Source organism: Natator depressus, chromosome 1 (assembly GCF_965152275.1).
Source record: "Natator depressus isolate rNatDep1 chromosome 1, rNatDep2.hap1, whole genome shotgun sequence".
Classification (NCBI taxonomy): domain Eukaryota; kingdom Metazoa; phylum Chordata; order Testudines; family Cheloniidae; genus Natator; species Natator depressus.
This window is the reverse complement of record NC_134234.1, coordinates 345,837,083-345,860,794: the sequence shown is the minus strand read 5'-3', so window position 1 is coordinate 345,860,794 and position 23,712 is coordinate 345,837,083. Positions and strand designations below refer to the sequence as shown.

At 53.9% G+C, this 23,712-nt stretch overlaps 1 protein-coding gene across 4 annotated transcripts; it reads left to right on the top strand.

The window, feature by feature from the left end:
* The first annotated feature begins 279 nt into the window (after nucleotides 1-279).
* Nucleotides 280-22,483, top strand: MIOX (myo-inositol oxygenase). 4 transcript variants are annotated; one of them, XM_074942772.1, is made up of 10 exons: nucleotides 280-419; nucleotides 13,682-13,762; nucleotides 16,823-16,903; nucleotides 17,346-17,508; nucleotides 17,759-17,826; nucleotides 18,338-18,447; nucleotides 18,971-19,038; nucleotides 20,218-20,267; nucleotides 20,720-20,832; nucleotides 21,700-22,483. In XM_074942772.1, exons 1-10 carry the CDS (start codon nucleotides 402-404, stop codon nucleotides 21,806-21,808), a joined length of 861 nt encoding a protein of 286 aa, XP_074798873.1. In that variant the 5' UTR covers nucleotides 280-401; the 3' UTR covers nucleotides 21,809-22,483. The 4 variants fall into 4 exon arrangements, with proteins under 4 accessions (XP_074798873.1, XP_074798872.1, XP_074798874.1 ...); XM_074942771.1 differs by having other exon boundaries at nucleotides 17,759-17,871; XM_074942774.1 differs by lacking the exon at nucleotides 280-419 and adding an exon at nucleotides 3,111-3,234 and having other exon boundaries at nucleotides 17,759-17,871.
* Nucleotides 22,484-23,712: the final 1,229 nt, after the last annotated feature.

Genomic DNA, 23,712 nt, shown 5'->3' with positions numbered 1-23,712 from the left:
TTCCCCAGTGCGACCCCCTGCCTGGGGCACAGGACAGGCCACTGGTTTGTGCCTCTCAAGGACACAGATACGAGTTCTCTGGATCAGCAACAAGATCCTTCTCCCACCCCTGCCCCTCCTGCAGCTGTCATTCCTCAGCTGTCAAAGGCTCACACATTAATTGCTTTCCCAGAAGCTACTTCCAAGCAATGAGAGTTTGCCCCAGGGCTAGTTAACTGGTGACTCATTGCGCCCTGGGGTCAGCACTTCTTCAGGCAGGTTCTGGCCAGTCCTAGGCCCTCCTTGCGTAACTCAGGGGGTTTTATAAACCCAGAGAGACGCCTGCCCTGGCCCCAGAGACTACAGAGCTCCCCTCCTCACACACTCTCCTCCTCCAGGGGCTGCCAGGGTGAGGAGCCGGGATGAAGGTCATACGCTTGGTGAGTAGGGAGAGGCAGACTGGCCTGGGATCTGAATCCTAGAGGAAGCAGAGGAAAAGCCGTGGGGTCACTCCCATCGTGCCCAGCCATCGGCCCCCCCGCCTCCCATCCTCCAGGTCCGGATTTGCCTAGCGTCTATTAGCCAGGGCTAGGCCCTGGCTAGTTTTCAGTGTCCCAAGAGACAAGGCTCCCACTCATTCCACTGGGGACATGACTCACCAGCCAGGCTGGCAGGAAGGTTTTCCTGTGGTTCCCCTGAGATTTTCCTTTGCTGGGTTTGGTCCTACGGCTCCCTCTGGCTCCTCTGTGTACACACCCCACTGTACCCCCCCACCCCCATGCAGAGCTTGCATCTTCCACTGGATCCCCCACATGCAGAGAGACCACTGGATCCTCTGTGTTCAGACCCCACTGGACCCTGCTGGATCCCACACACAGAGATCCTGCTGCTTCTCATCTGATCCCCTATGCACAGACCCTACTGTCTGTGCACAGACCCCGTCATACCCCATCAGGTATCCTGCACACACAGACCCTACAGGTTCCCAGGTGTGTGTGGATGCTCCTAGTCAATCCTATACATATAGATCCTGCCTTCCCCCACTGGCTCCCACGTGTACAGATCTGCCAGATCTGCTGTGCCCAGATGCTAGGGGACGCACAGGGCTCAGGGTCCAGCCCCTTCTCCTTGATCTCATAGCAGTGTCAGGCACACTTGCCCACCTCTCACCCTTATGCTCGGGCCCTACAAGAGTTTGCTAGAGGACAGGGGGATTCATGTCCCCACACTCCTCCCCGCCATAGGGTCAGGGCAAAATTGAGCCCTAAATAAAACAGTGAGCCCTGTAACCATCAGTAGAAGATAGACACACAGGCCAACGGATTGTTAGGGACCATCAGGAAATGGATAGGTAATAAGACAGAAAATATCGTAGTGTCACTAGATAAATCCATGGTCTGCCCACAACTTGAATTGTGCTTGCAAATGTGGTTGCCACATCTCAAAAATGACACCTTGAAATGGGAAAAGGTGCAGAGAAGGGAAACAAGCTTCCGAATGAGGGGAGATTAAAAAGACCGGGACTGTTCATCTTGGAAAAGAGACGACACAGGGGGGATAGGATAAAGGGCTGTAAAATCACGACCGGTGTGTGAATAAGGAAGTGTTATTTACCTGTACACAAGAACCAGGGGTCACCTGATGAAATGAATAGGCAGCCAGTTTAAAACAAAAGGAAACACTTCTTCTTAAAGCACACAGTTAACCTGTGGAACTCATTGACATGGGATGTTGTGAAGGCTAAACATATAACTGGGTTCAAAAAAGAATTAGATCAATTGCTGGAGAACAGGCCCACTAATGGCTTTTAGCCAAGATGCTCAGGGACACAACCCCATGCTATGGGTGTCTCTAAACCTCTGAATGCCAGAACCTTGGACTGGACAACAGGGGATGGATCACTCAATAATTGCCCATTTCTGTTCATTCCTGCTGAAGCATCTAGCACGGATCACTGTTGGAAGACAGGATACTGGGATAGATGGACCATTGTTCTGACCCAGTATGGCCGTTCTTCTGTTCTTATGACATAAGTAGTGACATCTCTGTACCTTTCCTCAGCATATATTTTTGACAGGTTTCCAACTCCCCTTCCCCCATGATGTTGTCCCAATTAGACTTCAGCATTAGACCCTCTTTTTGGTCCAGTGAGTTGGCTGTATGGTTCTGGAAGTCCTTCCTATCATGCCCTCCCTTTCCAGGACCCCTAGGGTTTCTTTCGAGCCATGTGTGCATTTATGGTGCCATGGGCCCGGTTGGGAAAAAAACGAGATTTAAAAAAAATGTTAATTAATTCATTCTTCTGGAATCATTAAAAAGAAATGACTAAATACATATTTCATGCCTTTCACTCATTTTAGAAAAAATATGCTTTTTATGCCATTACTACAATTCTAAATAAAGCCAATTAAATAATGTGTATGAAAGTGCTAGCAAAATTCTCAAGACATATGTGCAAAAGGTTTAACAAAGGAATAAAAGTATCTACCCCCAGACACCTCCTCTATCTATCTATCTATCCCCAGACACCCGCCACATCTATCTAATGCATTTTCCTTTATTTTAGAGAAAAATATGCATTTATATAATTAGTTCAATTCTAAACAGATTAAACACTTGCAAAAAGGGTTAGTAACAGAGGAACAAAGAAGTGTTTATATATAAATACATAATGCCTCATGCATTTTCCTCGTTTTTCGAGAAAATATTCTTTTAAGCAGTTAGTACAATTCTAAATAAATTAAACACCCGCACAGACACAAACACTCACACACCACACTCTCCTTTGTGGCTGCTATTTAACAAATTAAAGCCGAACTGCAGAGTGCCCTGGTTTAAACTCTCCCACACTCCTGAGAAAAGCACCATGAGGAAAAAGTTATTTTCTTTGAAATCTTCCCGGCCGTTTTGTCATTGTGTCGCTAGATAACACAGGTATCTAAGTGTGAAGACAGAGAACAGGTGTTAGTTGCTTTTTGAAGGCCAGTAACAAGGCTATGCAGGACCTGCAGGAGGACCTTCCCCCTCCCAAATTCCTCTCTCTCCACACCAAGCTCTGAAAGGATAAAGACGGCAGTGCTGCCTTTGGCTAATGTTAATGTCTGAAATACCGACACTCTTTCATAGCACAGGTTTCAGAGTAGCAGCCGTGTTAGTCTGTATTCGCAAAGAGAAAAGGAAAAGGAGGACTTGTGACACCTTCGAGACTAACAAAAGGCTTTACCAGTTCCGCCACCCTCCAACGTAACACTTTATGTAAGTAGGGGGAACTTTATGTAAGCAGGGGGAATGGGCCTGCTATTGTGGGGAACTTTCCTGGCTTATACGCTACCCCGGTGAAGTGGGCTAGGGAAAGGATCTGAGTCCTCACTCCCACTTCCTTTACCCAGGGGCCCACCTGCCCTCGAGGGCTCCCCTTCCACCCTCCTGTGTGACAGAGTCCTTGTAACCCCGACAAGGCTGGGCCCAGGATTCCTGGGGGGCTCAACCCCCAACTTTGTCGTGGTCACTCAAGGCAGGGGGTAGGGTGTCCCCACTCTGAGGGGCTCTCTCTGCACTGGGCATTTCCCTGACCCACTGATCATTACATATAGTTCAAAGCAAATACAACTGGTGAAACAGCAAGCAATCTTAAAAATAAGGAAACAGTGGGAAAGGTGAAAGGAAAACTCGTCACCCCGCTCTGTGGCCCGGGGACGTCACACCCAGCGTCTCTGGCCTGTCAGGGCAGTTCAGTCTGCTCCTCACAAGTCCCAGGCCCCTGCCCGGGCCCCGGCTGTGCTGCAGGGATGCTGCGGGTCGGACCCTTGCTCTGCCGGTTCCCACACGCCCGCGGGCTCTCGGTGGCAGGACCCTTCTTCCCAGCGTCAGGCCCCGTCGGGGTTCTGATCCCCGCCTTGGCTGGGGGCGTCTCCCTGCGCTGGGCCCTCTGCCCAGGGTCCCCCACCCACCCACGCACTCTCCCCAGCTGCTCACTGCACCCGGCTCCGGACGGCTCCAGCCCCAGCCCCGGCCCCGGCCCCGGCCCCAGCTCCACTCTGCCTCAGCCTGGGTGCGGCTCTGCCTCCAGCTCCCTGGGCTGCTTCTCTGGCCCCTCGGGATCTGGCCGCTCTGCTCCCCAGCTTGCCGTGGGCCCCTGCTGTCTCCTTAGCTCAGCCCCACGCTGTCTTGCCCCAGGCAGTTCCAGCTCACAGCAGGATGGGACCCCCCTGACTCCCTGATTAGCCTGCCCGCCCTGTCAATCAGGCTGACCTGGAGCATTGGCCTCTCCCCATTGGTCCTGGGGACTATCAGTCTCAGGGTCCTGATTCTCCATCGACCCTTCCCCTTTCTTTTGGTACTGGGAGCCAGCAACCAACCCCCCCCCGAGTGTTAGTAAGGAGAGAACAGTCCCCTTGTGTTTAGAAAACGATGCACTCCGGGCACATGTGGACAGCCAGCGCACGCATCACAAGTGCACACAAATGGAAACTGGACATACGCAGAGGACCATGCCAAGCCCTGCTCAGCAACCAGTGTGTGCTGCCTGCACATGGTCATATGGGGGTCGATAACAGTTATTTCAGAGGAATCAAGAATAAAAACCAGGCAATCGCACGACACATGCGTGGAAGCCTGTACACGTCCCCCTGGGTGCACACAGGCCATGCACAGACAATCCCCCAAAGCGTACACACTCAGACTTGTTTTTCAGCCCTAGTTTATACAACACACACACAGCCCAACTTAAAGGAACTCCAACTGTGTAAAATTGGTCAATACACCCGGGCAGGAGATAAAACGCAGGCCTAGATGAAACTATTCCTACTCTATGTAAAAGAATTCATAACACTTTTCGCTTTTCTGTCCACAACTGCTCCCGTTTTGTTAACTTGTAACTCGTTCAGTGTTTAAGGCGCCTGCCTGGAATGTATATTGATAAAACTTGGATTTAATAAATGAAAAAACAATAATGGAGTGTTTGGGAAACCCATATTTTAATATTAGGGAGGCGATGGATACAAACAAAATGTTCAACGCCTCTGAAACGGTTTAATAGTCAGTATTACAAAAAAGAAATGAAAAATCTGAAACGGCCACAAACACCTACATTTTATCTAACTTAGAGGCAGGAATTTGGCAGTCAGATAAAACCCAGCTGCAGAATTATCACACTCTGCTCTCCCAGCACCCGGTTGAGCATCTGGTTTTGGGTCTGGCGAGCGCAGGCCAGGCCGAACCCAGTCGTGCCTTCAGAGACAGTAGTCTCCCAGTACTCCAAGGCCTCTGAGGAAACAGTGCTCAGCTGCTGAGGGATTTAAATACAAAACACAAGCCAGGTTTGATTTTAGTTTTTATGCCACACTTTAAAACCTTTAGACTTTGTGTCAGGAGGCCTCTTCAGCCTTTACAAAAAATTCATCTCAGGCTGGTCTTGCTCCACAGACCTTTTGGCGGGTGTGGGGCAACCAACTGCTCTAGCAAGTTCAGCAACCATAGCCTGCTCTTCTCACCCCACCGCGCCTTTGGTGCAGCGCCTTAAACATTCTTACATGCAGCTTCATAGATTCCAAGGCCAGAAGGGACCCTTGTGATCATCTCGTCTGATCTGCATAACACAGGCCAGAGAACATCCCAAAATAACTTACGTGTGCCTCCTCTCTTCCACCCCACTGTTTGAATGACTTGGGGTCTCCTGATTGAGTTTCAGAGCCTCAAACAACAGCAGGGCTGAGGAGCCATCTTCTGGTTCTCTTCCTCTGCCCCATCCTTGCGATTACTTTCATTGTCAGCTACCATGGTCTGATGGCTTGTCTGGCTTGGTGCTGGTGTGCCCTTCTCTGCACCTTTTCCAGTTCTAATATATCTTTTTTGAGATGGGGCAACCAGAACTGCATGCACTATTCAAGGTGTGGGTGTATTATGGCTTTATATAGTGGCATAATGATATTTTCTGTTTTATTATCTATCCCTTTCCTAATAGTTCCTAACATTCTGTTAGCCCTTTTTTCCTTCTGCTGCACATTGAGTGGATGTTTTCAGAGAACTATCCATAGTGACTCTAAGATCTCTCTCTTGAGCGGTAACATCTAATTTAGACCCCATCATTTTGTATATATAGTTGGGATTATTTTTTCTAATATGCATTACTTTGCACTTATCAATATTGAATTTCATCTGCTCACTTTGCCTAAGAACATTTGGTGTGGGAACTTGTCAAAGGCTTTCTGAAAGTCCAAGTACACTATATCCCCTGGATCCCTCTTGTCCACATGCCTGTTGGCCCCCTCAAAGAATTCTGTTAGATTGGTAAGGTATGATTTCCCTTTACAAAATCCCTGTTTACTCTTTCCCAGCATATTCTGTTCATCTGTGCTTCTGATAATTTTGTTTTTTACTATCATTTCAAGCTCACCAGCCTGTAATTGTGAGGATCACCTCTGGAGCCTTTTTTAAAAACAGGTGTTACATTAGCTATCCTCAAGTCATCTGGGACAGAGGCTGATTTAAGTGATAGGTTACATTTAACAAGTACCAGTTCTGCAATTTCATATTTGAGTTTCATATTTGGTGCAAAATACCTCTGAGCTTTCCCGTTTTCTTCCAATCCTCTCTTACATCATACCCTCTTTCACTTCAGCAAGGCCTTCAATCCCTCCCAAACCCCTCTGCGTTAGGGCTTTAGTCACCACGACGCCTCTGTTTTCAGTGATTTCTCAGGTCTATCAGATGCTGTCATGTGTATTTATCTCTATCAAGTATCTAGATCAGTGGTTCCCAAACTAGTTCTGGCGCTTGTGCAGGAAAAGCCCCTGCTGGGCCGGGCTGGTTTGTTTACCTGCTGGGCCGGGCCGGTTTGTTTACCTGCCGTGTCCGCAGGTTCGGCCGATCGCGGCTCCCAGTGGCCATGGTTCACTGCTCCAGGCCAATGGGGGCTGCGGGAAGCGGCAGCCAGTACGTCCCTTGGCCCACGCCGCTTCCAGCAGCTCCCATTGGCCTGGAGCAGCGAACCATGGCCACTGAGAGCCGCGATCGGCCGAACCTGTGGACGCGGCAGGTAAACAAACCGGCCCACCAGGGGCTTTCCCTGCACGAGTGGCAGGACAAGTTTGGGAACCACTGCTCTAGGGTCACAGTTTGTGTACAATGTAACGTTTGATATAAGAGCGGGGGAATTATTTCTTGGGACCCCTTCAATGTGATGACAAATATGTAATTTTAAAAATTTAATTGTTGCTTTGCAGATACTGCTACAATACATCACTGAGCATTTTTCTTGCCAGTTAGAAATGACCAAGCACGGTGTTTGGCCTGTTATATATGCCCAATGTGTCCGATGCCCTTGTTAATGTAATTTATTTATTTCTCACTGCTGATCCCCTTGGGAAAACGATTAGAAAGACTGGCAAAAGAAAGGTGGGGAGATAACACCTCAGGAGGCAGGGGAGAGCTTTTATATTACAAGTGCTCACCTGTGCTAAAGTATGCCGACTGACAAACAAAGCATATAACATTTGCTTTGCTAAATAAAGGTTCCAGACAGTTGTCAAAGTTTCCCCTAAAAGCCAGGTCTGATGTCTTATCCTTGGGCCCTATTTATGAATTATACTTTTTAAAGGTTGGGTTACTCTTTCTCTTTCTCTCGCTGTACGTAGCATGTAAGAAATACTTTCTAAACCATTAATTGGGGTGATTTTTTATTTCATTAGACCTTTGACTAAAAATAGTATGTTTAGTAGAAGGAGATGGAGAGGACACAATTTTAATTACCAGCTATTAGCTTGAGAAAAATAGGGAAGGTGAGGTTGGGGGCACATGTTTCTTCAGATAACCACAGAAACTCAGAAAAATGGAAGGGTCAAGGGAAGGTGTCAAATGGGGAACCTTTATCTCTGTCCTTCAGGCAGTCAGAAAGCCATGACTTAAAATTAGGGCTGTCAAGCAATTAAAAAAATTAATCGCGATTAAAAAAATTAATCGTGATTACTTGTGCTGTTAAACAATAATAAAATATCATTTATGTAAATAATGATTATTAAATAATAATTTCGGATGTTTTCTACATTTTCAAATATATTGATTTTAATTACAACACAGAATACAAAGTGTACAGTGCTCGCTTTATATTTCTTTTTACTACAAATATTTGCCCTGTAAAAAACAAAAGAAATAGTATTTTTCAATTTACCTCATACAAGTACTGTAATACAATCTCTTTATCATGAAAGTTAAACTTACAAATGTAGAATTATGTACAAAAATAACTGCATTCAAAAATAAAACAGTTTAAAACTTTAGAGCCTACGAGTCCACTCAGTCCTACTGCTTGTTCAGCCAATCACTCAGACAAACAAGTTTATTTACATTTTCTGGAGATAATGCTGCCCGCTTCTTGTTTACACTGTCATCTGAAAGTGAGAACAGGCATTTGCGTGGCACTGTTGTAGCCGGCGTCACAAGATATTTACGTGCCAGATGTGCTAAAGATTCATACATCCCTTCATGCTTCAGCCACCATTCCAGAGGACATGCGTCCATGCTGCTGATGGGTTCTGCTCAATAACAATTTAAAGCAGAGCGGACTGACGCATGTTCATTTTCATCATCTGAGTGAGCTGCCACCAGCAGAAGGTTGATTTTCTTTTTTTTGTGGTTTGGGTTCTGTAGTTTCCGCGTTGGAGTGTTGCTCTTTTAAGACTTCTGAAAGCATGCTCCACGCCTCATCCCTCTTAGATTTTTGGAAGGCACTTCAGATTCTTAAACCTTGGGTCGAGTGCTGTAGCTATCTTTAGAAATCTCACATTGGTACCTTCTTTGCATTTTGTCAAATCTGCAGTGAAAGTATTCTTAAAATGAACAACATGTGCTGGGTCATCATCTGAGACTGCTTTAACATGAAATATATGGCAGAATGCGAGTAAAACAGAACAGAGGACATACAATTCTCCCCCAAGAAGTTCAGTCACAAATTTAATTAACACATTATTTTTTTAACGAGCGTCATCAGCATGGAAGCATGTCCTCTGGAATAGTGGCCGAAGCATGAAGGAGCATACGAATGTTTAGCATATCTGGCACATAAATACTTTGCAATGCTGGCTACAAAAGTGCCATTCCTGTTCTCCCTTTCAGGTGACATTGTCAATAAGAAGTGGGCAACATTATCTCCCATAAATGTAAACAAACTTGTTTGTCTTAGCGATTGGCTGAACAAGGAGTAGGACTGAGTGGACTTGTAGGCTCTAAAGTTTTACATTGTTTTGTTTTTGAGGGCAGTTATGTAACAGAAAAAAATCTATATTTGTAAATTGCACTTTCACGATAAAGAGATTGTATTACAGTACTTGTATGAGGTGAATTGAAAAATACTATTTCTTTTATCATTTCTAAAGTGCAAATATTTGCAAGAAAAATAATAATATAAAGTGAGCACTGTACACTCTGTATCATGTGTTGTAATTGAAATCCATATATTTAAAAATGTAGACAAATGTCCAAAAATATTTAATAAATTTCAGTTGGTATTCTACTGTTTAACAGTGTGATTAAAACTGTGATTAATCCCTAACCCACATGGGGTAGCATCAAAGACTTACAGCCCATACTCGATGGGGACCCCAAGCTGAAATAAATCTTTCCCGAATGCCCCTTCTGGCCTTCAGACAACCCCCCAACCTTGCCAAGTCATCATTAGAAACAAGCTCCCCACAGACTAGGACCCACCAATGCCAAGTGGCACCAGTCTCTGCCAGAACAACAAATGCAAAACGTGCAGGCAGATCTCCACTGTCATGATAATCAACATCCCCCATAACACACCTTTCAAAATCCATGGGTCCTGCACATGCCTATCACAACATGCAGGGTACTTCATCCAGGAGTGGCGGAAGCCCCCTAAAAATGGGGGGCCCACCGTCGCCTGAACTGTGGTCCTGCCCTGCCCCTTCCCCAGGGTTGGATTGAAGTCTTCATTCTGTGCAGTTCATGTAGGCAAAATTTTACTAAAATTACGAGGCCTCTTTATGGTGGAAGCCACTAGGGGCTGATTGCCATTTGGGAGAAGAGGATGATGAGTAAATGGAATAGGGAAATTTGGGGGGAAAGCCTGGTACAGTACCGTAAAAGGCTACGGGGGTCAAAAAAACCTTCTGACTGGCGCAGAAAAATGTGACGCACCCTAATATTTTATGATGTGTGATTATGCAAAAGGCCGCGTGGTTAAAGACGACCTGCTAATTGGCTCAGGCAGGGGGGTGTGGTTTGTCGCCTGCTCCCAGAGCTGGAAGTTTTCGGTGGGGTAGATTCATAGGTTCATGGAGTTTAAGCTCAGAAGGGACTGTTAGACAGGGCGGGCCTTAGGGAAATGGCACCCTGGGTGAACCTGTATTTTGATGCTCTGGCCTCCACTGCCTCCCTGAGCTCCCCACCCATCCCCCTAAGCCTCCATTGCCCCCCACTGATCCCCCCATTGCCCCTGGCCCCCACTGTCTCCCCAGGCTCCCCACCCATTCCCCCATCACCGATGTCCCCTACTGTCTCCTTGGGTTCCCCACCGCCTCCATGCCCCTTGACCCCCACTGCCTCCCCCACATTGCCTCGAGCTCCCTTCCACCGCCTTGCACCCCAGACCCAGCACGCTCCTTCCCTCTTGACCACAACATCCTGGGTGGTCACCCACATTGCCCACCCATAAGGCCGGCCCTGCCGTTAGATCATCTGACCTGACCTCCTGCATTTCACAGCCCATTCAAATTCACGCAGTTCCCCCTGTATGGAGCCCAATAGCTTGTGTTTCACTACCGCATAACTTGTGGTGCAGCTAAAGTGGATCTTCCAGAAAGACAGCCAGTCTTGCTCTGAAGACCTCCAAGATGGACAAACCACCCCGCCCCCCTTGATAGTTTGTGCCAATGGTCAATCCCCCTCACTCACTACGACAAAATGTGCCTTCTTTCTAATTTGATTTGGACTGTCTTCAGCTTCCAGCTGCTGGTTCTTGTTCTGCCTTTCTTAGCTAGAGTACAGACCCCTTTAGTGCCCAGTCGCTTCTCTCTACGAAGGTCCCTATACACTGGAACCAAGAGTCACCTGTCAGCAGCTTGTTGATGAGCTAAACAGATGGTGCTGCTCTTTATGTCTCTTGCTTCAAGGCATTTTCTCCCCCTGCTTTGAGTTGCTTTTGTGGCTCCTTTCTGCATCTTCTTCAGTTTTTCAACATCCTTTTTAAAGTGTGGACCCCAGAAATGAGGATTGTGGAATCAAACATTTTATGTCATGATCACGGGGCCTCCGCAATCATCAACTTCCAGTCCAGTGATTAATTCATCTTTGTCCATCATAATGAGGTCCAAAATATTCACTTTCTGTTGCGTAAATGGCTTTTCTCATCTTTCTCCCGGCTCTCCCCATCCCTTTTAAAAGCCAGCTTGGCCATCTCTGAAAGGCGGTCGTAGAACAACTAGATCCCGTACACACGTCATTAATCCTAAAGTTATATTTACCCTTCCGATCAGGAATCCCTTGCAGCCTTTGTGCATGTGTGTAATGTAGTTAGAAATGTTCTAACTGCATACAAATATTTTTTTCTGAAAATTAGAAAAATGCATGATAGATATCATAGAATTATATATAAACATTTCTCCTTTATTCCTCTGTTATTAAGTCTTTTTTGCATATATTTAATTGATTTAGAATTGAGCTAACTACATAAGAAAATACATATCTTTAAAAATGAGGAAAAGTTATGTATATATGTAACCCTTCTGCCCGTCAGAGTTGGCAGCAACAAGGGCCGGGTTCAGTATCTAGAGGTTCCGTTTCAATAACACAATGCAAAACTGGCTTGAGCCCCGACTCAGTGACCTGGGACAATTATACCCCCCCTTCCCCCCAAGCGCCTCTAAGGGGCAATATTTCCCCTCTGGCAAGCACAGAGTCTGAGTGTAGCAAAAGCCTTTTAATAAAGGAGGGAAACAATGAGGCATTATTTCAGAGTAACAGCCGTGTTAGTCTGTATTCGCAGATTATTTGGATATTAGGAAAAACTTTTTCACTAGGAGGGTGGTGAAACACTGGAATGCGTTACCTAGGGAGGTGGTGGAATCTCCTTCCTTGGAAGTTTTTAAGGTCAGGCTTGACAAAGCCCTGGCTGGGATGATTTGATTGGGGATTGGTCCTGCTTTGGGCAGGGGGTTGGACTGGATGACCTCCTGAGGTCATTTCCAACCCTGATATTCTATGATTCTATGTCCCTTGCCTAGCCAGTGCTCTTTAGTGGAGGGCAAGTCCCTCCGTCATAAAATGCCAAGTACAGTTCTCCTGTCCTTGATTCACATAACCAGGATAACAATGCTTTATTACTCCTGCCCCAATAACAGAGAGACTGGGGATCCCACAGCAGCCAAAGTGACCATTTGGGCAAGCAGTCCATCATGCTAGGCAGGGTGGGTGTGCCCATGCAAACGAGATCAGCCCCTGAAGTCCTTTTCCACAGCTCACCACCAGATGTCAGGGTAAAGCTTATTCTGACTGCTTACATATATATATAACATAACACTTCTCTTTTATTCCTTTGTTATTAAGATTTTTTACATGTATTTATTCTATATAGACTTGTACAATTACGTAATTTGACTAAATTTAGAATTGTACTAACAGCAAAAGTGAGGATAATGCGTGAGTATATATAAAAATGGATTTTTCTCATATATATATATACTATTACTCTGTTACTAGGCTTTGTTGCATGTATTTCATTTATTTAGACTTGTACTACTGTAGTGGTTGTGTACAATTATTTAATCAACTTGATTTAGATTTGTGCTAATTGCACACAAAGTATATTTTAAACTAAAAATAAGGAAGAAGCATGAGATTTATATTTATTGGTTTGTTTTGAATGATTCCAGCAAGGATACATTAAAAAAACGTACCCAAAAAAATCTTGTTTCCCCCCCCCAAAATGGCTGAATGGCGCTATAAGTGCACATGTGACCAAACCTGCAGCCTAGGGGTCCTGGAAAAAGTAGACAGGACTTCCAGAGCCATATGGCCATCTCATTGGACAAGAAGGAGAGCATGCAGTCTAACACTGGAGTCTGATTGGTGGATTATAATAGCTGGGTGGGGGGGCATGGAAACCTGTCAGAACTATAGGAGGAGGAAAGGTGTCACTAGTGACACAGAGCTGGGCATTGGAGCTGGTTGGGAATTTGCCACTGGATCATGAGTCCATCAGAAAATACCAATTTGTTGAAGTCGAACTGTTCCATGGGAATGTGTCAATTGCAACAAGACTTTTGCAGGAAGCAGACGGGTCCTTTGCCGGCGCATGCACTTCCGGGCTGTGCGGAAGCCTGCCTGGCAGTCGGCTGGGGAGTCCGGGCTTCCGGGGTTCCCAGTGCCGGCCAGCCCGGCAGGTGGGCTGCTGGGGAGCCAGGTCTCTGAGAGCTTTCAGGCTCACTGACATGTTCTGTGGAACTGGGAGTCCACTGTGGAACACGGACAGACAGACACATGCACAGACAGAGTGACGGACTAACGGACAGTTGGACATACTGACCCAGCATACAGACAAACATACCACCTGGACACACAGTTTGATCTATTGAGGTAATAGCCCCTGGTAAGGGCGACCTGGCCAGGGCCGGGTGGGAGGGGCTGGCAGGGAGGGGAGCAGGTGGGCGCTACCCTCGCTGGTCCCTCATGCCTTCCCTCGCCCCAGGACGCAGACCCCTCTGAAGTTTACCGGCCGGAGGCAGGGGCTGAGCATGGCAAGCTGAAAACAGACTACAGGAATTACACGGTGAGCTCCCGCCGCCCTGTCGTCTGCCACTGGATATCTGGGACCTACCTCATGGGCATGGGGTGTCAGTCCCCCATGTCTAGGCAGAGACGGGTCCCAGTGCTAGGCGCTCAGGCTGGAGCCGATCTGCTCTGGCCAACAGGCTGGCGACCCGGTGACTGCAGGAACTGCACTCCCTGCTGGGGCTAGGAGGGACCAAGGGAGAGGCCAGGGCTGGAATAGCCGGGAGTCCCCTATGGCCAGCGCTCCCGCCCCACTCCCCACAGCGCCCTCTGCTGGGAGAGACCAGGACTGGAATAGCCGGGAGTCCCCTATGGCCAGCGCTCCCGCCCCACTCCCCACAGCGCCCTCTGCTGGGAGAGACCAGGACTGGAATAGCCGGGAGTCCCCTATGGCCAGCGCTCCCGCCCCACTCCCCACAGCGCCCTCTGCTGGGAGAGACCAGGACTGGAATAGCCGGGAGTCCCCTATGGCCAGCGCTCCCGCCCCACTCCCCACAGCGCCCTCTGCTGGGAGAGACCAGGGCTGGAATAGCCGGGAGTCCCCTATGGCCAGCGCTCCCGCCCCACTCCCCACAGCGCCCTCTGCTGGGAGAGGCCGGGACTGGAATAGCCGGGAGCACCTCCCACAGCCAGCGCTCCCATCCCGCTCCCCATAGCACCCCCTGCTGGGAGAGACCAGGACTGGAATAGCCGGGAGCGCCTCCCACAGCCAGCGCTCCCGTCCCATTCCCCACAGCACCCCCTGCTGGGAGAGACCAGGACTGGAATAGCCGGGAGCGCCTCCCACAGCCAGCGCTCCCGTCCCATTCCCCACAGCACCCCCTGCTGGGAGAGACCAGGACTGGAATAGCCGGGAGCGCCTCCCACAGCCAGCGCTCCCGTCCCATTCCCCACAGCACCCCCTGCTGGGAGAGACCGGGACTGGAATAGCTGGGAGCACCTCCCACAGCCAGCGCTCCCGTCCCGTTCCCCATAGCACCCCCTGCTGGGAGAGACCAGGACTGGAATAGCCGGGAGCGCCTCCCACAGCCAGCGCTCCCGTCCCGCTCCCCACAGCACCCCCTGCTGGGAGAGACCAGGACTGGAATAGCCGGGAGCGCCTCCCACAGCCAGCGCTCCTGTCCTGCTCCCCATGGCACCCCCTGCTGGGAGAGACCAGGACTGGAATAGCCGGGAGCGCCTCCCACAGCCAGCGCTCCCGTCCCGTTCCCCACAGCACCCCCTGCTGGGAGAGACCGGGACTGGAATAGCTGGGAGCACCTCCCACAGCCAGCGCTCCCGTCCCGTTCCCCACAGCACCCCCTGCTGGGAGAGACCGGGACTGGAATAGCTGGGAGCACCTCCCACAGCCAGCGCTCCCGTCCCGTTCCCCACAGCACCCCCTGCTGGGAGAGACCGGGACTGGAATAGCCGGGAGTCCCCTATGGCCAGCGCTCCCGCCCCACTCCCCACAGCGCCCTCTGCTGGGAGAGACCAGGACTGGAATAGCCGGGAGTCCCCTATGGCCAGCGCTCCCGCCCCACTCCCCACAGCGCCCTCTGCTGGGAGAGACCAGGACTGGAATAGCCGGGAGTCCCCTATGGCCAGCGCTCCCGCCCCACTCCCCACAGCGCCCTCTGCTGGGAGAGACCAGGGCTGGAATAGCCGGGAGTCCCCTATGGCCAGCGCTCCCGCCCCACTCCCCACAGCGCCCTCTGCTGGGAGAGGCCGGGACTGGAATAGCCGGGAGCACCTCCCACAGCCAGCGCTCCCATCCCGCTCCCCATAGCACCCCCTGCTGGGAGAGACCAGGACTGGAATAGCCGGGAGCGCCTCCCACAGCCAGCGCTCCCGTCCCATTCCCCACAGCACCCCCTGCTGGGAGAGACCAGGACTGGAATAGCCGGGAGCGCCTCCCACAGCCAGCGCTCCCGTCCCATTCCCCACAGCACCCCCTGCTGGGAGAGACCAGGACTGGAATAGCCGGGAGCGCCTCCCACAGCCAGCGCTCCCGTCCCATTCCCCACAGCACCCCCTGCTGGGAGAGACCGGGACTGGAATAGCTGGGAGCACCTCCCACAGCCAGCGCTCCCGTCCCGTTCCCCATAGCACCCCCTGCTGGGAGAGACCAGGACTGGAATAGCCGGGAGCGCCTCCCACAGCCAGCGCTCCCGTCCCGCTCCCCACAGCACCCCCTGCTGGGAGAGACCAGGACTGGAATAGCCGGGAGCGCCTCCCACAGCCAGCGCTCCTGTCCTGCTCCCCATGGCACCCCCTGCTGGGAGAGACCAGGACTGGAATAGCCGGGAGCGCCTCCCACAGCCAGCGCTCCCGTCCCGTTCCCCACAGCACCCCCTGCTGGGAGAGACCGGGACTGGAATAGCTGGGAGCACCTCCCACAGCCAGCGCTCCCGTCCCGTTCCCCACAGCACCCCCTGCTGGGAGAGACCGGGACTGGAATAGCTGGGAGCACCTCCCACAGCCAGCGCTCCCGTCCCGCTCCCCACAGCACCCCCTGCTGGGAGAGACCGGGACTGGAATAGCCGGGAGCACCTCCCACAGCCAGCGCTCCCGTCCCGTTCCCCACAGCACCCCCTGCTGGGAGAGACCAGGACTGGAATAGCCGGGAGCGCCTCCCACAGCCAGCGCTCCCGTCCCGCTCCCCATAGCACCCCCTGCTGGGAGAGACCGGGACTGGAATAGCTGGGAGCACCTCCCACAGCCAGCGCTCCCGTCCCGCTCCCCACAGCGCCCCCTGCTGGGAGAGACCAGGACTGGAATAGCCGGGAGCACCTCCCACAGCCAGCGCTCCCGTCCCGCTCCCCACAGAGCCCCCTGCTGGGAGAGACCGGGACTGGAATAGCCGGGAGCACCTCCCACAGCCAGCGCTCCCGTCCCGCTCCCCACAGCACCCCCTGCTGGGAGAGACCGGGACTGGAATAGCCGGGAGCGCCTCCCACAGCCAGCGCTCCTGTCCTGCTCCCCATGGCCAGAGATCCATATCTATCTCCTGTGGAAGAGGCTGGGGCTGGAGTAGCAGGCCTGGGCTCTCATCTGAGTCACGGGTGTGTTGTTCCAGGCCGGGCCGCTGCTAGATCGCGTGTACAACACCTACCTGCTGATGCACACGCACCAGACCGTGGACTTTGTCCGGAAGAAGGTACGTCTCCTGGGGACTCACAGAGCCCCACCTGTGCCCCTCCAGCACTGCTGATCCAGCCCCCCGAGATGCTGCAGACAGCCCCTTCCTGAGAGGGGACTATGAATCTCCAGCGGTTGTGTCTAGGAAAGGGTTAGCCACAGCCCGGCTCCCCAGGAGCCCCAGCCCATAGGAGCCCCCTCCGTTCCCCTCCCCAGCCCAACCCAGAGCCCCTTAGGGAATGCTGCTTCCCTGACAGTCCCTGGGAACCCCAGCCCACGGGAGCCTCATCCTCCTCCCAGCCCAGAGCCCCTTAGGGAACGCTGCTCCCCCAGCAGTCCCTGGGAACCCCAGCCAAGGGAGTGAGGCTATTGAAGACATTTCCCCGCCCCATTTCTGGCCCCTAGAGCTGGCGGTGACCCCTGTGCTCACAGCTGGGCCTCACTAGCTCCCCTCTCCCCAGGGTGCAGAGTACGGGGCCTGCGCCCAGCGCCAAATGAGCATCATGGAGGCCTTGGATTTACTGGATAACGTGGTGGACGAATCAGACCCTGACGTGGACTTTCCCAACTCCTACCACGCGTACCAGACCGCCGAGGGCATCCGCCAGGCCCACCCGGACAAAGGTAGGGCCAGCCCCTCTGTGCGCTGGGACTGGGGCAGCTTGGATGCAGGATCCCAGTTGGGGTCTCCACAGAGCCGGGTAGGTAGGGACTGACCCCCTTCCTTCTCCGGGACGAGAGGCTGCTGCATTAGCAGCTCCTCGTGGGTGCAGCCAAGAAACCAGCGTGGGTTTTTCTGCTGCCAAACAGCCCCACCCGTGGGCTGCCCGCAGCCCAGCCCCAGGCTGACCCCTCTCTGCTCTCTCTGTCACAGACTGGTTCCAGCTGGTCGGGCTGCTGCATGACATGGGCAAAATCCTGGCCCTGGCCGGGGAGCCTCAGGTGAACAGCCGTGGAGGCAGCGTGTGCTCCAGTCGAATGCACTCAGTATGACTGGTTACCCCCGTGTGACCCCTGGGGATCAGCCAGGGGAGGGGGAATGAGGGGGGGCAATGCCCTAAGGGGCTGGGTGCATGCCGGCCACCTGCCAGAGACACAGAGCCCTTTGCAACGGGAGCCAGTGGGGGTCATCCCCCATCCCTGGCCAGCTCCTCAACTGTGTGTTTCCAGCGGGACGGGCCAAGCACCCAGCAAGATTCAGAGGGAAGGGCCGCATCCGTGGGTCCTATGGAGATCTGGAGCTATTACAGTTAATGCTCACAAATGCAAGGCGATGGGTGAGCTCACGCTGATATCTGGCTACGAGAGCCCAGGATGGGGCTGGTGCAGGGCAGATTACCCTCCCCGCCAGCTACCCACTGAAGGGACCATGGTTGGAGCCAGGACACTGGGTTAGGTGGCCCTCAGCTCGGCCCTGGCTGGCGAGCCTTTTGTTCCCGTGTTCTCTCTGCAGTGGGCCGTGGTGGGTGACACGTTCCCCGTGGGCTGCAGGGTCCAGGAGTCCGTCGTCTTCAGCGACTCCACCTTCCACGACAACCCCGACACAAAAAACCCCCTGTACAAGTGAGTCCCCTCCCCCCACCAGAGCACCTGAGCCCTGGGGGTCCCGTCCACTAGGAAGTGACCCCTAGGCTCACCGCACCCTACAGGGCAGCCACCCACTGGACAGCTCTGCCTGCCCCCCCGGCCGCCCCTACACCCAGCAGCCTCCCAAGGTCTGCAGGCTGGACCAGCAGAGCGCTGGGCCTGGGGTGGTGAGAGCAGCTGGGCACTGGGGCGGGTGAGGTGTAATCCCCCTCCAATGGCACAGCTGCAGTCCCGAGTCCCCGCTGCGCCCCTCAGGGGCGGGTCTGGGTCCTGCCCCCTTCCCCCCCAATGGGGGGCACGAGGCTGAGTTTCCCCAACAATTAACACGCCGAGTCGGCCGGTTGTTACTGTGGCTCATATTCCGCACCCGCCTGCAGGCACCTGGCCTGTGTCTCGGAGCCAGTGCTCGTGCCCTGTCGCCCTGCGGGGCGCTCCCCCAAGGAGAGTGGACGAGGCGGGAGGGCTGAGGCCCCGCTGACCGGCTCTCTCTCTTGCTCAGCTCACAGTACGGGATCTACCAGCCTCACAGCGGCCTGGCCAACGTGCTTATGTCCTGGGGCCACGACGGTAAGGGCGTGCCTGGCGGGGGCTCCTGGCTGCGGCCGAGGGCTGGGCCTGGCTCCGGAAGCCCCTTGGAGAACGGAGCCGGGGGTGGGGTGGGGATTTGCTTCCAGGGCCCCTTCAGGGTGAGGGTCAGTGCACCAGTGGGAGCAGATCCCTGCTCCTGGAGCTCTCGGCTGCCCTCTCCTCCCAGCTCGCCCTCGTCTCGCTCCTTGGGGGCCCTCCCCTGCCCTTTGTGGTCAGTGTCCCATAGGGCTCCGTTCGCACTATCTCCCTCACCCCTGGGACCACAGCTGCACCCCCCCTTCCCACCTGCAGTTCCCAAACCCACCGCCCTCTCCTGCCCCACTGTCCCACTCCCCACCTCCTGCATGTCGGGCCCTGCTTCCCTGGCCCTCTTCTCACCTTGCTGCACCCTCGGCCTGTGCACCCCCCCCCCCACGCCAATAGCCGCCACCAAAGAGCAGCCGGGTGGCAGAGAAACAAAACGGTGGGTACGGGGGTGGCTCTCCAGACACACCATCCTCTCCTCTGCCCAGAGCAACCGGGATCTTCCCCCCAGCAGCCCTTCCCCATCCACAGGGGCTTAGGGCACTGTGATGGAATACCCTTGCAAAGCATCACTCCTGTCGCCCGCTAGCGGCTGGGCCACAGAGGATAGCAGCCTACTGCTGCTGCCAGCTAACGGAGGTGCTCCAGTAGGTAGTGCGTGACTTGTGTATTCCCCGTTCACAGCTGGGGAAACAAAGGCACAGACTTGCCCAAGGTCCCATTGCAAATCACTGTCAGAATCAGGAACAGAAGAACCCAGTTCTGCCTTCTCCCACCTCTGCATCCTTCGAGCTGCACGCCTGCCCTGCTTTGCAGTCTCTTTGGCATTGTCAGCTCCTGCGATGGGTGCTCCGTCCCGACTGATCTGCACAGCGCCTGGCACCGGGGCTAATATTGTCAGATGTGGGCAGTGATCAAGGGTGCCAGCAAGAAGCACCCAGGGCCTGCTTTTCAGCTGGGGGCCCGGAGCTGTAGGGCTACATTCACTCCTTACTGCATGTTCATTTCTGGCTGGCACAGCCCCCAAGCTCCGAGAAGGGTAGCAGTGTCTTGTGAGCAGACAGGCTGGGACAGGGTGTTGGAGCCAGTCTGGGTGCCTGGGCTCATGGGGCTAACACTGCTCTTTCTCCCCAGAGTACATGTACAAAGTCATGAAATTCAACAACTTTGCTCTCCCCCAGGAGGTAAGTGGTTTGGGATTTTTGGAGGTTTTTTGAGGGGTGGGGGGCAAAATGGGGGTATGTGGCTGTGAGAACTGGTTCATGCCTGTCCCCCAGCTGAGCCAATCCCCCAGGACTGTCTCCTGCTGTCCCCAGGGACAGCATGCTGGGCATTTGCCCCATCGGCTTCCCCCTGCTGTCCAGCTGGGTTATGCTACCCCCTGCAGCAGCAGGAGGTCTTCACAGTCCGGTTCCTCTGCCTCCACCTACTCCTTGATGCCCCACTGGCACAGGGCTGATACCCCCCCCCCGCCCACGCAGGCTCTCAGGATGAGGTACCAAAAACCTTGGGACACAAAGGGGAGATTTGGGGATTGGAGAAGGAGCAGCTGCCCCCTGGGCTGGGCTGCATCAGAGTTGGTGGGATGGCTGGGTCCGGGCCGATGCTGGCCCTCTCACCCTTTCTCCTCGTGCAGGCTTTCTACATGATCCGCTTCCACTCCTTCTACCCCTGGCACACGGGCGGGGATTACATGCACCTGTGCAGCAACGAGGACCTGCGCATGCTGGCCTGGGTCAAGGAATTCAAGTGCGTGCCCAGCCCTGGGGAGAGGGGAAGGGGCTGCTGAGCCAGGCCCTGAGGATGGGCATAGCGGCCATGCAATCAAAGGCAGCAAATCTGAAACCGATACTAGGAAATACTCCCCCCCCGCCCACAACACAGCGTACCAGCGAGCTGTGGAACTCTCTGCCACATGAAGTCATCAAGGCCAAAAATTTAAGATTCACCCAGGCCTTGGACGTTTTATGTGGCCAATAGGAACACACACAGTTATTGATGCTAACATGTTTTTGCACCGCTATTAAGCTTTTGGGCTTGAGCTGTGCTCCAATTATTAGAGAGCAGGAGGGGACCTAATGTGGGATCCTCCCCACTCCCCACCTTCTATTACAGAGTGCTTGCACCTTTCTCTTGCACAACTGGTTCCATCCCCTCTTGGAGACAGGATCCAGGACTGAGGGGACCTCAGGGCTGATCCCATCTGGCAATCACAGGGTTTGAGATCAGGGTGAACAGAGAGAGGCTGGAGTCAGCAGGGAATGGGGGCAGGGCTGTGGCTGGGGAAGGGGGCAGGCTCCCTGGCTGAGGCTGGTCTCTGAGGGTCAGTGTTTGGGGACTGGCTTTGGCTAGGAGGCATATATGGAACGAGTTGCTGCACCCCCAGGGAGCCCTGGAGAGAGCTAGCCCAGTTACAGACATGGGACAGAATTGATCACCTCCATGCTCCACGGGGTGGAGACAGAGAGCAGCATTGGGGTGGATTATCCTTGCCTTCCTGGGATGTTTGCCCTGTTGCTATGGGGCAGGGTGCAGCCAGGTTCCTGGGAGGTGAGTGGGGCAGGGACAGCAGAAGGGGAACAGCCTAGTTCAGCCTTTGCTTTCTGCTCCCTGCAGCAAGTTTGATCTCTACACCAAGTGCAAGGATCTGCCCGACGTGACGCAGCTGAAGCCGTATTACCAGTCCCTGATTGACAAGTACTGCCCCGGCCAGCTGTACTGGTGACCCACAGAGCAAGCACCCACCTGGCCCCGAGACAGCATCCCCACCCACCCCCACCCTCACCCTCACCCAGCTGGCTGAGCTCAATCCCTGAGCACAACAGGAGCCAGCCTTTAGGGAACAGCCGCCTTCAGGCCTGGCCCTGCATTCCCCCACCGATCAGCCTGCAAGGAGGTCCCTAGAGCCACTGGGCTGGGCTGGACTGGGCTGCTGGGGGATCCAGGCGTCCTGGGCCGGGGAAGGTACATGCGGGTGGAAGCGGCGAGAGGAGATGGCTCCGCTCATTGCCACATTTCTCATTCTGTTCCCCACTCCAGCTCGCGGAGGCCCGGGCACTTTACAGAATGCCACATGGGCAAAGAGCAAGCTGCAGCCACCACCTCCCCTGTCTGGGCCAGCCAAGCTGCTCCCCCCGCCCTGGCCCACCCCCTGCTTAGAGACACCACTTCCTCCACGAAGCACCCCTCATTTGCCCCTCACTCTGCCCCTGCACAAGCTCACACAGTCATTATCAAGCAGCTGAAAGCCCCCGGCCCGGCTCAGAGTTTCTAGCCCCCTGCAGCCGGGGCGGGGTACGCAGGAGCAGCGCCGCTGACTGTGTCTGATCTCCCCTTCAAGGGGGGCGCCGCTGTGCTGGGGGTTGTTTTCAGAGCTCAATAAACAGGTTGTTAGCATACATGGTGCTGGACCTGTCCCATGCACGCTGCAGAGCCCTGCGGAGCTAGCATCACAGCAACGGGGGTAGGGAGTTAGGGTACTGAGCTGATGCTGGCATGTTGGGGGCACCTGTAACTCATCTCCCCTGGCCTGGCTCTCCTGCTCCTCCTGGGGGGCAGCCGCCACCATTGCCTCAGCATCTCTGCAGGCAACTGCCTGCCCCCACCCTTCCTCCTTCGCTACCAACACGCACCCTGGCCTGGCCCCCAAGGCTCCAACACAAACTCAGAGTACCAGGGCCCAGGCTGACCTGCTCCGAGCTGGCTAACAGGCCGCAGCACAGACCCCGGCCGCCTCCTGCCAGCTACTTTCTGCTGCTGCAGTAAAGAGCAGCAGCAGCTCTTCTTGCTGAACCCCTTTGCCTGGGCTTGACTCCTCTTCTCCCCCCACCCCCGCTTCTGATGGCAGGGACCAGTGCCCTCTTGCCTTTACCATCTACTCAGACCCAGCCCCGCTGGGCTCAGCCCAAGGCCCTTATGCAGCTTGCCTCAGCACCTGCTCTCCGGGCCTGCACACGCAGCATCTCCTCCTACACCAAGGCTCCTTTGTTCACCCCAGGGGTGGTTCACATGGTGGAGAGCTTGGCTTTCTAAGGGGGCAGTGAAGGGCCCATGGCCCCAGGACACAAGCTGGGCCGCTTGAAGCCATGCAAGAGGCTAGAGCCGCAGAGAAAGGCAGCTGGCACTATCAGCAGCCTGCAGGAGGTGGTACGGGGAGGATGTAGGCCTGACAGAACAATAGAAACAGGTCCAAAGGCCAAAGAACACAGAGGCTCTGCGCTGAGACCCTGACCTAGAAGGGGCAGGAGGGGAGGGTGGCTTTTCATAGCACAGTCGCTGTAGCAGCTGCCCTCGGCGTGGGCTCAGCCTTGGAACCCAGCAGGGGAAAACATGAGCCGTCTCCAGCACCTCACACTGTTACACTAGGGGTCAGGCGGCTCTATGGCGAGAATGGACAAGGGAGGGGTGGGGGCACTGTGGTGTCATGGAGACAGCTAGGGCAGAAATCCTGGTACCACAGCTACGGGGGGCAGAGCACACAGGGGCTAGGCTAGATCAGCCTGAGCCAGGCAGCTGCCCTGCAGTTTCCACAGCCACATTTCCAGGGCCCTGCTGGCCAAGGATCCGGGCCTCAACGTTCCGAGGGGGAGGGAATGTGTGCGTGCACCCACCACGTGGCCCCCGGGGGAT